We start from the raw sequence: 14210 nt of genomic DNA on the forward strand, positions 1-14210 counted from the left end.
GAAAAGCAACTTCAGGGTTAATAAATCTTGTTTATTTTTTTTTAAGGTTTGTGAAACTCCCCATTCATCTACTGGAAAGGAATGAAAAAAACTAGCCAAACTGAAGAGTGCCCAAAACTGGGAATTCTTGATGCACTGGAACACCATTCAACCTCCTTCACTTTCTATCCACCCTATTTTTTTTGTTCATCCCTGTATTCAAGAAGAGGTACCCTGCCCTTTGGACTTAAGCTCCCTTCATCTTTTCCCTTGGCTGTGTAGTCCATTAGTCAAGAGTTCTTGCATAGAAACCTGTCTGTTCCTTGAAGCTTAATTGAAGTGGCTGTGTGTTTTCACGTACCTGGGAGGTTTCAAAGAACATTTCTCTCTCATCCACTGTAATTTTGAAGGTGTTGGGCTGTGGTGCTCCAAAGAAAACAATGTGTTCATACTGGAAAGTTTCTAGTGGTTTAGGATCTCCTCGTTTGTAGACAGACACATTCTCTGTGCTGACGCCAAGCCAGAGATCATTGGGGAATCCACCCTCCTTGCACTGCAGAAAAAGAAACATGACCTTTTGCAAAAATGCAGTGGAGGATCAAGTAATTTTCCATTTAAGGAAAAGCCCTCTGTTTCTAGCTCTTGTAGGACATTTCAATTCAATACACAAACCAGGGTACCTGCAGAAGGTATACTGGAGGCACTTCTGCTGCAAAGACTCAGAAGTGACACAGCTGTGAGTCAAATACTAGTTGAGTAATAAATAATTGTAATAGCTAACAGATCTCATCAGATTTTTAAGTGATGTACAAAGTCAATATTCCACTTCTTATTTTACAGATAATATAGTGAGTGCACACAACTTCCCATGGTGATCCACCTAGGCAGCAACAGAACTGACAGAACTGAACTGTGGACTCCAATTCTAGCAGGCTGAGCACAGTGCTGTGCATGCCCCAGTCTGCACAGTTTCTGTTGTACTGCTGCAGAACAGGGCTGCACCTCTTGTGGGCAAGAATAACAGAGCTTTGTTTTCCTTTTGCTTTCACTATCCACCACTTTCTTAAGTACCAGGATGCCCCCACCTTGCCTGCTATGTGCTCTCTGTGTAGTAACTCTTGGGTATTGTGGGTACTGCAGACTTTCCCTGAGATTACTAAGGCAAAATGCATCCAGTTCCCAAATTTCCCTTCTGCTGCTGAGCAATGTGTTACACACAGCTCTATCTGTTCTCCAGACTGATATCCAAAATACTCCTCAGCTGTGGTTACAGGAGTTTATTAACTGCTCACCTCAACATCAAAGAGGGTTGACCCATAACCTGGCCACTCCTTTACGATGGACATGTATTTCACCATGGCCTGATGCTGAGAGAGCCCCTGCAGCTTGGTCCATTTCTGTGCTATGCTTGCCCGAGCAGCTGAAAGCTCTTCTTTTACCCACATCTCCATCATCTGCTCCTCTTCTACCTTCTGCTTCTTTACAGACCCCGTCTTGAAGCCACGCTTCAATGTCCCTTCAAGGAAGCTGGTCCGTCTCCTCTCCAGAGTGTGGCTGGTACTGCTGCTGCTCTTTGTTGAGTGCAGTATTTTGGATTTCAGTCTGTTAACTGGGTAGATTCCATCAAGGGTCCAGCTTATTTTGGAATAATCTCCATGAAGATACTGCAGTCGCAGAGCTGCCAGACGCTGCAGAGTGTCCTCTGGCCCAGGAAAATGACCATCTATAAGGCTTTCGTGAGCCTACAAACAAAAAGTCCCCCAAAGTCATTAGAAAGCAAAAGCACACTTTATTCACATCTGGGTCCACGTACACATTCCTGTGACATCTGCTGATCCCAGCAGGATGGACATAATTCAGGAGGTCAGAGCAGACATTGTAAAAAATATGTTGAAGTCTGCAACTGGTTGATATGGAGGGAACACCCCCTTCTGCAAGCCTGAACAGAACAGAGATCTTTGAGGGGCTCCTATCCTGTACAAAAAGTCCTACAATGAAGACGTTTTAGGTCTGGAACAGACGGCAGAGACCAGAATTGAGCCGATTTGGTTTTGTGCTGTACCAGCTACAGCTCCTGTGTGAAGCTTATACCAGAGTTATACATAATAAATTCAAGACTCTCAACCTCAGTTTCATTACACAAAAGCACCTCCCATCTCTTCCTCCTTCACCTGATGTCTCCACCAATTGTCTTGCTTCTCTTTGCCTGTTTCCTGTGAATTCTATTAACGGGGTGTTTTGCACATCCATCTAATGCCTGGGTAACACCTACCCTCCTCCTGTTACTTCTCTTTGCCAGTTACAGCTGCGTAGACTGAAAGCCTTGTCAACAGGGAGTTTGGTACAAATGAGGTTCCACAGAGCACCATGATGTCGTTCCTGATGGTTTTCTAGACATTCTCTAGCTAACAATACTTGATGTTCATTTCAAGAAAGGACCCATGGTCTGAGTGATGTACATGCCATCCGTTTGACTATCAGTGAGTTTTAGTCTTCATGACTCTGCCATTAACACAGATTCAGTAATTTTCTACAGCTATGATTTTCTGAGGTGAGGTCAGTGTTCATTAGAAGTAATACAGATGGGACAAAGCACACAGCTGGGGTGCATGCCAGCTGCAAGGCTCTCTCATACAAGTGTGATCTCTGATCTAGCCAGCAGCATTGTACTATGGAGTACAATGACTTAAAAAAATAAGACTACTCAGCAGAAAAATATTGACAACTACATTGTCATTTCCTTTGTCTGCAGTACTCTTCTAGTGCCTCTCTGTTAATCAAAAGAAATTGCCCAAAAGATAGGTTTCATAGTTAGTTCTGGTAACACCCCAGTGATGTGCTGTTCTTGCAAGCTGATTTCCAGAGAGATAGATTTTCCAGTTTTCTTTACATTTATGGTCTGCAAGCAGCTACTTCTAGTGATTCTCTTGTATCATTACCCAAATTTCTCTGCCTTCTAAAATTAAAGACCAAGTTTTAAAAAAGTTAATTATCATTAATCTTCCATTTTTTTAAGCCTTTGTTAGTTTTTCTTGCTTTTGTTCTAATACTCATCTTCCCGAGAATGGTCATCTGCTTAGTAGATTACAGGCAAAAATCCAACACACCAAATTCTTCTGTTACAACCAGCATTCCCACTTCCAATGAAAGGTAAACCAGTTTTCTGTATCCTCTTGTGTGCTTTTGCCACCCTGGAAACAAAATCATTGTCCCAGGGTTAGCTTACCTGCTCAAACATGAAGGCAAATTCCACCCCATCTTTGGGAACATTCTCAATATCCAAGAAGCAATATAGCTTAAAATACAGTTGCCACTGTCCTTCCTCCTCTTCTTCTTCAGAGCCAGCAAGTCTGTAAGATAGAAAAGAAAATGAGAAGGGAAAAAAACAGTAAGGAGAAATACAATGGTACTGTAATGTCCACAGGACAACTACAATCTGAAGGTAATCCTGGGTTCTGAAATCCAGTGTTACATCCAACTAGGAATTAAAGGTTTTATGAAACATTCTTTTACCTCTCAAACTTGGCCAGGATATCAGCCACAATCACCCGACTCTCCACAGCACGGTCAACCTGCTGATTATGTTCAAAGAGTGCAAACATGTTCCGACTGTCCTCCATTGCCAACCCTCGGATCAGCTTTTCAACCACCTGCAAAATCAGACACGTCACACAGTAGGCATCACTCCTCCTTTCACAATAAAGAATCAGTACCTCTTCAGGATACCTATCATTTCATACATCTCCATCACATTTCTCCCTTTATTACCATGTTTTCAGATTAAACAATTCTAACCCTAAAAGATCATTCCCTGCAATGAAGTCATTACTTATATTTGATCGTCTTCACTTTTCTTCTCTGAATCTTCTCAATCTTCATGACCCTTTCAAGGACAGGGGAATTAGAATTCTGCACAAGATATAGGCACATACTGTATTCATATGTCATGATGACAGTCTCAGTTCCTCTAGTAACAATTCCACTTTTTCTTCTGTTTAGCACTAATGTTTTCACAGACATGAGTACTGCAACCTGGAATCCTGCTTGTGACCTGCTAATGATTAAGTTATCTCTCTCAGAAGGATTCCATTATGAACTGGACTCTCTCCTTGTCCACTTGTCCAGAAAACTCTGTTTAGCAAGTCCTCAGACAAAGGGCAGAACACCAGAAGTGTTTAGATTTTGCAGCATGGTTGTCAGTCAGGTGATATTCTACAACCTGGGCACTAGCCTTGTAGAATATGCTGAACATTCCCCAAACATATAGCAAAAAAAGCTGTAATTAAAAAAAAAAAAGATAAATTGGAAATGAAGGGGGAAAGGGTGTCCCTTCAACAGATCCACTCTCCAGACACAGACGTGCTCACATCTGGTTAATGCTACTCATGCATTACCTCCCCGGCGCTGGTGTGGGAGTTGATGGTTATTTTGCAGGAGCCACCACCATGGCAATACACTGTTGTGGTCATTTCCTCACGGGTGAGGAGAGCCTGTATTTCCTCCTGGGAGGGCACAAACTCCCTCGTCTTTGTTCTCTTCAGGGAATCGCTTATGAACTGTGCATACCTGTCTATTTCTGAGTCTGGAAAGAGGTCTTTTACCCTAATTGTAAAGAGAAGCAAAAAAACCCCATTACACAGTAAACAATACATTACCCTAAAAATTAGACTACTGCAAGTAAAGAGTTTGGTAGAGAGGCTGATGTCAAGTGCAACCCCACAAAAACCAAGCTCATTTCCTAAACCATACATACTAGTCATTTCAAAGTAACTTCAGTGCCATTTCTCAGCAATGCATGAAATAAGCAGTTCAAATTTTCAGGAGTTTAGTGACAGCTGAAGATAGCAGGATTGACTAGCTGAATTTACAAAACTGAGAATAAAAACTATGAAACCAAATGTAAACTTTTTTCATTTATTCTTAATGGTTTTGCTTTTTTTTTAATTTACTGGCTGTGTTTTAGCCAGTTTTACAGTATGCTTGAGAATTAAGAAGATAGAAAGCAGATGCCTGTACATGGTTTTCTTCCCTCCAAGGCCAGCAGGTCTAAGTATAACATTATCTGCAACTCCAGTGATAAAACAATGAAATGCCTACACAGAGTATTCTTCAGCATCTCAGACCCAGGCCCTGGATGTAGATATTTGGTGTATTGACAAAATCTCATCTCACTCTTTCCTAGCCTGGAAGAAATCAAATAGATTTTATTGACCTTTTTCATTATTAAGAATGGAGCGAGGCTACACAGCTGCAGCTCAGCCCCAGAGCATATTGCTTTGTAAAGCTGCATTAGATGCTGAAGATGACTTGGGAAGAAATGTAACTGATTTAATTCACGAAAATGGGAGGTTAAAACAGATTAAAAATAAAAATTGCAAGCATTACGTGCTTAATTCAACAAACCTTGAAAAATTATAAATTGGATTTACAGTGTCTCTCCTACTCCATAGTATGCTTTTTGCCTGTGCCAGCTGCAAGGTAGTATGTATTTCCTTGAGTATGAAAGTACAGTCCCTCACCTTTCCTGCAGGGTGATAATGTTTATATGGACATTAGTAAGCAGCAGGTCATCAGCTGTAAACCCACTGCAACACAGTCTCATGGTATTCTGTTTGAGTAACTCACATTCCACATCCTTCTGGCACAACAGACGGGTGACAAGGGGGGGAGTCTGAATACACAGAACAGCTGGTGGCAAGAACTGTGCAATGGTAGGAGGCTGGAACACCACAGGAAGATGTTTGCACAGCAAGAGGGTGAGACAGGTAACTACAACAGGCAGCAAAGATCAGCAGAGTAAACGGAAACAGGCTGCAAATGGAAGGGACATTTACCTTCGGAGGTGGAACTTGAGGTAGCGCAGGATCCCTCTGCTGGGCAGGAAAGTGCAGCTCATACATGTCATCAGCTGCCAGTGGTGCAGGTTCCCAGCACTGTTGGGATGTGGCATGTGGTTGGTTTGCTTGATGAGCTGACAGTACACCTCATCACGAAGGGGCTTTAAATCATGGCAGGTCTGCAGGATGCCTTGGATAATGGGTATGGGGTCAGACACTGTCTCGATTTCCTGAAGAGAGTTAAAGATCTTCACTGCTTCATCCTGTAAGCTGCTGTAACCCTTCTCTTGTTGCACTGGGGAACAATCACAAAGGTGACAAGAGATGAGCATCTCCCTCATTTTCTACTGGCCCAGCAGCACTACAATTAACTATACTCATCTGTCACAGAAGAACAGCAACCTGAGCATTAGCTCATATCCTGAACTTAAACTTATAGTTGAAGTTTATTAATGCTTCCTCTCAAAATGCTCAAATGCAGTTTTAATTAGTATTTGCTAACATCTGATTTGGCACCACTGCCAATCCATTTCTGCATATACTGTGCAGAAAAGCAGAGTCATGTTTTAATGGAAATGAGCACTGAAATCTAGTTCAGGCTTCAGTGTCTGCAACTGAGGTACCTGAATGCAGCCACTCAAGCCTGACCTGTGTAATTCCACAATTCTGTGTTGTGCCTGTATTAGCTTTGACCCCTGAGCCAACACAGAACTTAGGCAAATTGCTGTACCACAAATGCAACTTATAGCTATTGTTTAGATTTAAAATGCTTAGACCAAAACTTCAGTTTTTTGAGCACCTAAATGTCTGCTTTTTGAACTGCTCAGACATGTGTGATACCATTCAGATGCAGGCTTGCATTCTCCTTTGCCCATCTCTGGGGCTTTAGGTCCTTCTGAATCTCCTGTACAGCAATTGCTTCCCCAGTGGCCATGTATTAACTGTACAATACAGACACAGCTCTATACAGTAAGTTCCACAGTGTAAGTGCTTGCTCTGTAATTTTTCTGTATTTCAGAATTTATTTTTTCTGTGCTTTTAATCTGCCATGTAATTAGATCCTTGTGACAGACAGCAAGCAGCTAATACCCTTTCACTTTCTCCTTGACAATATTCTGGCCCTAAAAACTTCATTTTGTGGCTGAAGAATTCTGCCCTCTATTAAGTCACTTAATTGTAGGCAAGTTCTTCTGTACTTTTGATCATCTTTAGGCAGGTTTTTACATCTCCTGTATCTTTGATGAGATGTAGAAGGCAAAACTGTATCCTGTACTCAAGATGCAGGTGCATGATATATCAATACAGCTGCACAAAGACTTTATTTTTCCTTTTCTAGGCTTTCAAAACCTCACGTTAGCCGTTTTGTTTCTGTACTCACCACTAGAGTTCACATTTTCATAAAGCTATGTAAATTGATGTTCACTTTCCTAAGCACAGCTAGATCACTACCCATGTGGCAGACTGATTTTCCTATATACATTGCTTTGATGGAAATTAATTTCTTGAAAGATTCTGTGACTCAGTCACTCCACATGAGACACGCTTCTATAGTTCTTCACCAGCTTTCAGTTTCAATATGTCAAACAGTCTGTAATCATCAGCAAATCACTTTGGTTTTCTGGTGGCCCATCACTCTAGCTCTTTCATGTTTCTGACGCATTTGAGAAAAAGGATTCATTTAGTCTGGTTTTACAGCACCTTCTGTAGAAACACTACCCCACTGCCAGCTGCAAGATGTAATCCTGCTACAGTATTTCCACTGGAGCCACTCACAACCCAGTTGTGGCTAAAGGATCACAGGCTGCATGTCCCCTGGATGAATGATAAACTATCTGCCCCCATTTACTTTAAGATTCAGTGTTCCCATGATGAGAGGCAGTGGACACAGAACACACTCCAGAGAAGACAGGGAGAGAGAAAGGGACTGCTCCCTCCCTGAACCCTGTGGGCTTCACTGCCCCAAACAGACTTCACCTGCACAGAGAGAGCTTACAGGCCCATTTTGTGGTGCTCAGGCTCCTCAGTGACCCTCCAAATGTGAGAGGATTCTGTCACTTGGGTAAAATACTTACAGTTGACACTAACATCTCCATAGGGTAGTGGGAGCAGGGGGGAATGCAAGGGGTGCTGGGTGTATCGCAAGATTGGGTTCCTCCTATACGTCTGTTCCACTACTTCAAAGTTTGTGCTGTTTTCCTGGAAAAGAAAGAAAAAATAATTATCCTCAAATATGCACAGTCCTTGGCAGGATGCCCTTATACATTTAGGTTCAAGCTCAACCACCTTTGTCTAAATTTCTGGAGGTGCCATGGGGTACTAAGCTATCAAAGCATAATCCATATCTAAAAATTACCCTGTACATTATTTCTGAAAATTAAACACAAGAACAGCCACACTACATCATCCCACAGGTCACCAAGCACAGAATCTTGCCTTCAAGCGTGGCTTGTGTAATACATATGGCATGATCCCTCTCTCCTATATCCTTCAAGCTTTTAACAGGATAGGGTTAATGGACTTTCTGACCACAGATCAACCATTTTCAGTATGTAATAATGAGCCTGTTCTCAACTTGTCAGGTTGTACTACATGTGTTTACAGGAGGAACAACCAAAATGCTCCATGGTGTTCAAAATCCAGGCCTGTCACTATCATACACACTGGATCACACTCTTCTGCATTTTGTCCTATACTCCTTCCCTAACAATACATTATGTTCCATTTGTCCTTGAACCCTGAGCTGAAGTTTTCCAAGATTCTCTACAATCAGTCCCAGCTCTTTCTTCCTAAATATGAACTAGTTAATTGCATGTAGTTTAGAGGTCATCACGAACACGTTTCTTCCGAAATATGCTATGGTGGGTCTCCTTAAATGATTCTAGGTTTATTTGCAAAGTTTCTGGCAAGTTTCTTTTCAAAAATTACTCCTGTAGTACAATTTCTGCTATTTTGAAGGATATTGTCTTTCCACCCTTTACTCTGATGTTTAACCATACAAGCCTAAGGTATGAAGAGAACTTTAGGGTACCTCAAAGTCAGATGGCTGGTAGAAATGGATTTTTTTCTATTTGTGTCTGGAGGATGCTTAGGAGTGGAAAGGATAGAGCAGAGATTTGCAAATACTTGATGGTTCTGTATGCAATTTTTAACTGCACAGAGTCATAGTCCAGACTTACGCATATCAAAACAAAATTCATAATAACAAAATAAATAATAACAAAAAAATCATAACAAAGTAACAAAATAAAATTCATGTAATACTTGATTTAATTTTTTTTGTTGCACAGTTGTGTACGTTTAATTTTTTACTCTTTTTCATTTTCCCCTTAAGAGAGCAACCTCATTTTGTGCCACATTCTCAGCAGTGACTGGGTTAGGCCAGTGGTGGTCTGGCTGCTCCCAGCTCATGTGGGAATTAGCAGGATGCCACCTACCCTGATGTCACGAATGAGCTGCTGGGTAGGTGTTTCTATGGGAACTTTGCTGTCAATGACACCCTGAATGGCAGAGGCCCAGCGCATGGCTTCATTCAGCAGCTTCGTGTACAGTCTGTACGAGTGCTTTCGCCCATGGACGATGATGTTCCAGTAGCCTGGGGAGAAACAAAGGTGGAAGGTGAAACCAGCTTCCATATCATGTAGTTGACTAGAGGTCAGCAAATGTGACATCCACCTACAAGAAGGGCAAGAAGGAGAATCTGGGGAACTAAAGGTCCATCAGTCTGGGCTCAATACCGGGGAAGGATATGGAGCAGATAAAGCTATGGAGCAGGGTGTCAAAGGACAGCAATGGACCCAGAGAAGGGCCTGGGGCACAAGTCCTGTGAGGAGCAGCTGAGGGAGCTGGGGGTGTTCAACCTGGAGAAAATAAGGCTCAGGGGGGGCCTTATTACTATCTCCAACTACCTGAAAGGACCTGTAGCCAGGTAGGGGTCTGTCCCTTCTCCCAAGCAACAAGCAATAGGACAAGAGGAAAGGGTTGTCAATAGACCGTCCAGGAAAGTGGTTGAGTCATCACCCCTGGAGGCATTTAAGAAATGTGTAGATGTGGCACTTAGGGACATGGCTTAGTGGTGGACTTGACAATGTTAGACTAATGGCTGGACTTAATTATTAAGAGATCACTGATTCTCTTAATAATCAAAGCCTGTAGCTTGTGGCTGATGAAAACCCTTGCTGCTTTGATAACAACATATGGTGTGTCTGGTTAAAATCCACTAGGTAGACATTAACATCCCCATTCCCAAAATATATTTATCAATAGGAAAGTCCCAATCCAGACTGGCACAAAGACAGCTTTCCAAGATGCAAGTCTCTTGCAGTGTAACCTGACTACCTGCCTGCCAACCAGGCAGCTCACTTTCACAGACATCATTTGGGCTACACTGTCCTGTTAATCACTTGGAAAATGACCGCTCTACACACAGCATCCAGTCAGACTGCCAAATCAACTCTCAGAACTTTAAAAAATATGTGTTTGACAACCTGAGAGAACACGTCAAGGTGATGGCAATTCTATCTGCCAAAGGCAGCCCTAGACATCTGTTGATACCAAAAATGTGGACAATTTCTTGTGAATGAGCAGAATAAATTTCCTCTCATCTCATTTCACTAAATACTTCCAGCTTCTAGCCCCTTTAAAAGGTATCCCAAGCAACTCCAGTACTCAGATGTCCAGTATTTCAAGTCTTTTTCTAAGGTTCACAATCTCTGTAAGGGGGATTCACCCTTTACTCCATAATCTGGGTTCCCTTCCAAACTCCTAAGGCAGGCAATGGAGGATCATGCCGGATCCTGCCTTCCTGGAATTCCATCACATTGCACAGAAATCAAACACAGGCCTTTGTCATCTTTTGTTTCTATCAAGCTGAGTGATGCTATAACAAAGCCTTACAGTGTATGGGATAGCTGCTATTTAAGAGGTTAGCACTGACCCCAGAGACAAATGTAGGTCATGCTACAAGGTGACAGTTCTGGAGATATACCAATAATTAGTGTCAACTACAGGAACTCACACCTATTACCCTGCTTGGGGAACACTGAGGTAAGTAAGCAGTGACTCTACTCAGCGAGAAACACCAGCACTGTGTACCTCTGTCAGGTGTGAGACACTTACAGTCACTTGCACACTGTTCCCTGTCTCTTTGCAAATCTCTTACAGTTTCCACGGGCGGAGATGTTTGCAGCCAGACACAAAGCCTCAGACGACACCAAGATAACTGCCTTCTCAACACAACACACCACTGCAGTCCTGCACCATCCCCTCTTCAGGAACTGCACACCTGGAGTCTGCTTTTCACCACTTTCTCCCTCTCACCTGTGTCTTTGAAGACCCTCTCGTCGGGCTGCACTACAGAGCAGAGGCTGTTGAGCACGAGCGTCCCCAGCTTGGCAGCCGTGCGCTCGGATGACTTGTAGTAGTCAAGGGCAGTGTTGGTCAGAACAAACCAGCGCTTCTTCATCTTCAGAGAGGACATCTTGTTGCTGCTCTGAACCTCCTTATGAAGCCAGCCTAGCACAGAAATGCAAACATGTCACTACGTGCATCTCTTGCTCTCATGGGCAGGACAAATAATTTCACTGTCATTTTAGATTTGTCGCAAAATAAAGAAAAAAAATTAAAAAGATCAAGAAAATTCAATACTTTAACAGAAAAAAATTACAGCCTGCACTGCTAAAGCTGTCAAGACAGTTTTCTACTCAGAGGTGTAAAAAGCAATGTCCACCCACAAGGCAGAATGTTCAAAAAAACGTGGGACTGAAACAAGAGGCTCCATATAAAGAGAAGACAGAGACAGACCTTCCTGAATATATGCCTTTGTGGCTGCACTGCTGTCACACAGACATCTTATTATGAAGAGCAGAGCATACACTGACTTTGCAAAGGATCATTCCTTTTTAACTAATGAACACCACCAGGTAAAAGGAACTGTTGCCTTGCAATTAAGTATTTTGAAGTCAAGGCACTAAAACTGTTGTCAGATGTCAGTCTCCTTTGTATCATTCCATCTCCTTGAAGTTTTTACAACTCAGGTCAAAGGCTTTTGCCACATTTTGGTGATCCTTTTCTTCCTGTCCTTCTGCCTTGCCACAACCACTCTCAGACCTTTATTCCTTCACAGACATTTCTGGAAGATGCAAGGCAATTTGCTCATGCACTTGCTTTCCACAGACTGGATCATAAGTGTCTTCATACATTTCAGACCATGTGATGAGCTCAAAGTATAGAGGAAATTTAAAAATATTTAAGATAAATGGGGGAATATTTTGCAATATATATGTGATGCTTACTCATGCTCTGCCATCTTCAACTAAGCTCTGACTAAAAACGTAATTTAAACCTTTTGCTCAACCTCAGAGAATTTTTCTCACCTCAGAGAAATGATTGTGGTATGTTTACCACAATCAGGTTAGTTAGCTTAGCTGAGGACAGCAGCAATCCCACAAAGATCTCTCTCCCTCCCTCTCTATATGACAGGTGTCAGAAGGAACTGAGCTGACAACAAAAGCCACAGTGTCATGTTATAGTCCATCTAAGCCAGCTGCTCCTCATCAGCAGCCACGCTCTTTCCTATTCCCTGATGGCATTTACTGGACATGTTTAAATAGGCTAGAACTACCATCAAAAAATTAAACATATGAAGTACTTATTTTTTTCCACCTGCCAGGGAATTACATAAAAGCCAGGGCTAGCACACATGTGATGTGGCAAGCAGCAGGCAGGAAGCTGGAGGGGGGCAGAGAAAGGCAGTGTTTGGGGAGCTGCTAATCCCAAGTCAGCAACAATCAAATCTCCCTGTCAGACTATAAGCAGAAGATGAGTTTCACATGTAATTGCATGTATTTCCTTTCACCTCTCACAAGGAATTCCTGGCCATCGACCTTGGATTCGCCTTTCGGTTTCTGCAGCAGGGAGATCCAGTGATGCATCTCCTCAGGAGTGTCACTGTTGCAGTGAATCACGCGATTGGCTGTGATGATCACAAAAGAATTCGGTCTGCCAGAAAACAAAAGCATTAAAATTAGTCATAACCATGCAAATAACTCACAGCACACCCAAAGTCATTTTACCTTCCCGTAAACAGAGAATTTGAAAAGTAGAATGCAAGTACGAAGCAAAAGGTGCAATGAAGCTCTGTTAGAAAAATGCATAAACCTATGCAAGATAAAAATAAGCTCCATAAAAATGTTGGTGGAGAATAAGCATTCTCCTCAGAATTTGTTTAACATTGCTTCAAACATTGATACTCCAGTAAAAGCATACCTCAGCATATACATAAACAAATTTTGACTGTTCAGCTTACTATTTGTTCCTAGTTTTCACTGCTACACAGATTACTTATGAGGAGGACAGGCTGAGAACTGCCTAAAATGTTTTGATCAATGAAATCCTAGTTCACTTCTGAAATGAATTTTCTGAACTAGTAACTACGAAGTCCTAGCAACCTGTGTAAGGAAAAAAAGCCCAGACCACAGAGGTAAGTAACTTAATAGCTAATATTTTACTTCAGCACTGTGGTATCTTTGCCCTGGCTGAACCTGTTAACATGTGGGAAATAATTAAATGTTAACATAAAGTGATATGAAAAGTCCCATCATCTCTTCTCTGAAACTAACTAAAGGTCTGTGCTCTGTTGCACGGAAAAGATACCAAGAATAACACAGATTTGTAAATTCATCCATTATTCTTCCACAATGCTGTTTCTTTCCCCTACATTTACAAGATTAACTCAAAGTTACTCTGTTGAAAAAATGGAAGTGTTGCTTTTGCTGGACATATTTGATCAGCGCTGATAACAGGTAATTTTTTAGCATCGAGATTATGCTGTTTTCACTTTAGGAGTTGAAGGAGAAACTTTGACTTGAAGACAATATGTATATGGACTTCATGCCTATGAAGTGACATTGCTTGAAACAAGCTGAAGATTTCAGCTATGTTTATTTGTTTGGAGAAAAGATCTAGGAGTTTAAACAAATACAAACCCCACAGGAAACCTGGACCTACCCACAAAAATACTGTAGGGAGTTTCTGATTTAAGGGATGGTCAGATTGCTGTACGTACCTATCAGGATTGTCTGAGGCACAGACAGAGTCAATAAGCCCAACATCCAGGGTTCCCTGTAGCATGAAGAAGACACAGATTCCATTTTAGATTACAGGCATCCTCCTTTGTGAATAGGATTGGAATTGAAACCATTCCTCTGAATTCCAATAGCTTGAGTACAAATGAACATACAAGAAAGGCACAAGTGAGTCATCTTTGCTCCCTAAACAGCATAAGATGTGCAAGGGCTTCACAGGACTGGAGGAAAAACAGTTACAAGTTTCCAGAGAGTATCATGAAGGTCTGAAATAACCTTAGCTATTATCTCTGTACTGGCAAAATACGTAAAT

At 41.9% G+C, this 14210-nt stretch overlaps 1 protein-coding gene across 4 annotated transcripts in view; it reads right to left on the reverse strand.

Moving 5' to 3' along the window:
• The window catches only part of LOC116446445 (unconventional myosin-X-like), a 93791-nt gene that overhangs the window by 6446 nt on the left and 73135 nt on the right, over nucleotides 1–14210 (reverse strand). For all 4 annotated transcript variants that reach the window (XM_032114260.1, XM_032114259.1, XM_032114261.1 and 1 more), the window contains 11 exons: nucleotides 13879–13934; nucleotides 12670–12812; nucleotides 11133–11327; nucleotides 9251–9408; nucleotides 7889–8012; nucleotides 5814–6111; nucleotides 4374–4581; nucleotides 3493–3629; nucleotides 3206–3329; nucleotides 1272–1721; nucleotides 341–532 (listed from right to left, as the gene is read on the reverse strand). In XM_032114260.1, coding sequence (XP_031970151.1) covers nucleotides 341–532; nucleotides 1272–1721; nucleotides 3206–3329; nucleotides 3493–3629; nucleotides 4374–4581; nucleotides 5814–6111; nucleotides 7889–8012; nucleotides 9251–9408; nucleotides 11133–11327; nucleotides 12670–12812; nucleotides 13879–13934 — 2085 coding nt within the window. The remainder of the gene's footprint in view (nucleotides 1–340; nucleotides 533–1271; nucleotides 1722–3205; nucleotides 3330–3492; nucleotides 3630–4373; nucleotides 4582–5813; nucleotides 6112–7888; nucleotides 8013–9250; nucleotides 9409–11132; nucleotides 11328–12669; nucleotides 12813–13878; nucleotides 13935–14210) is intronic.

Source organism: Corvus moneduloides, chromosome 7 (genome assembly GCF_009650955.1).
Source record: "Corvus moneduloides isolate bCorMon1 chromosome 7, bCorMon1.pri, whole genome shotgun sequence".
Classification (NCBI taxonomy): Eukaryota; Metazoa; Chordata; class Aves; order Passeriformes; family Corvidae; genus Corvus; species Corvus moneduloides.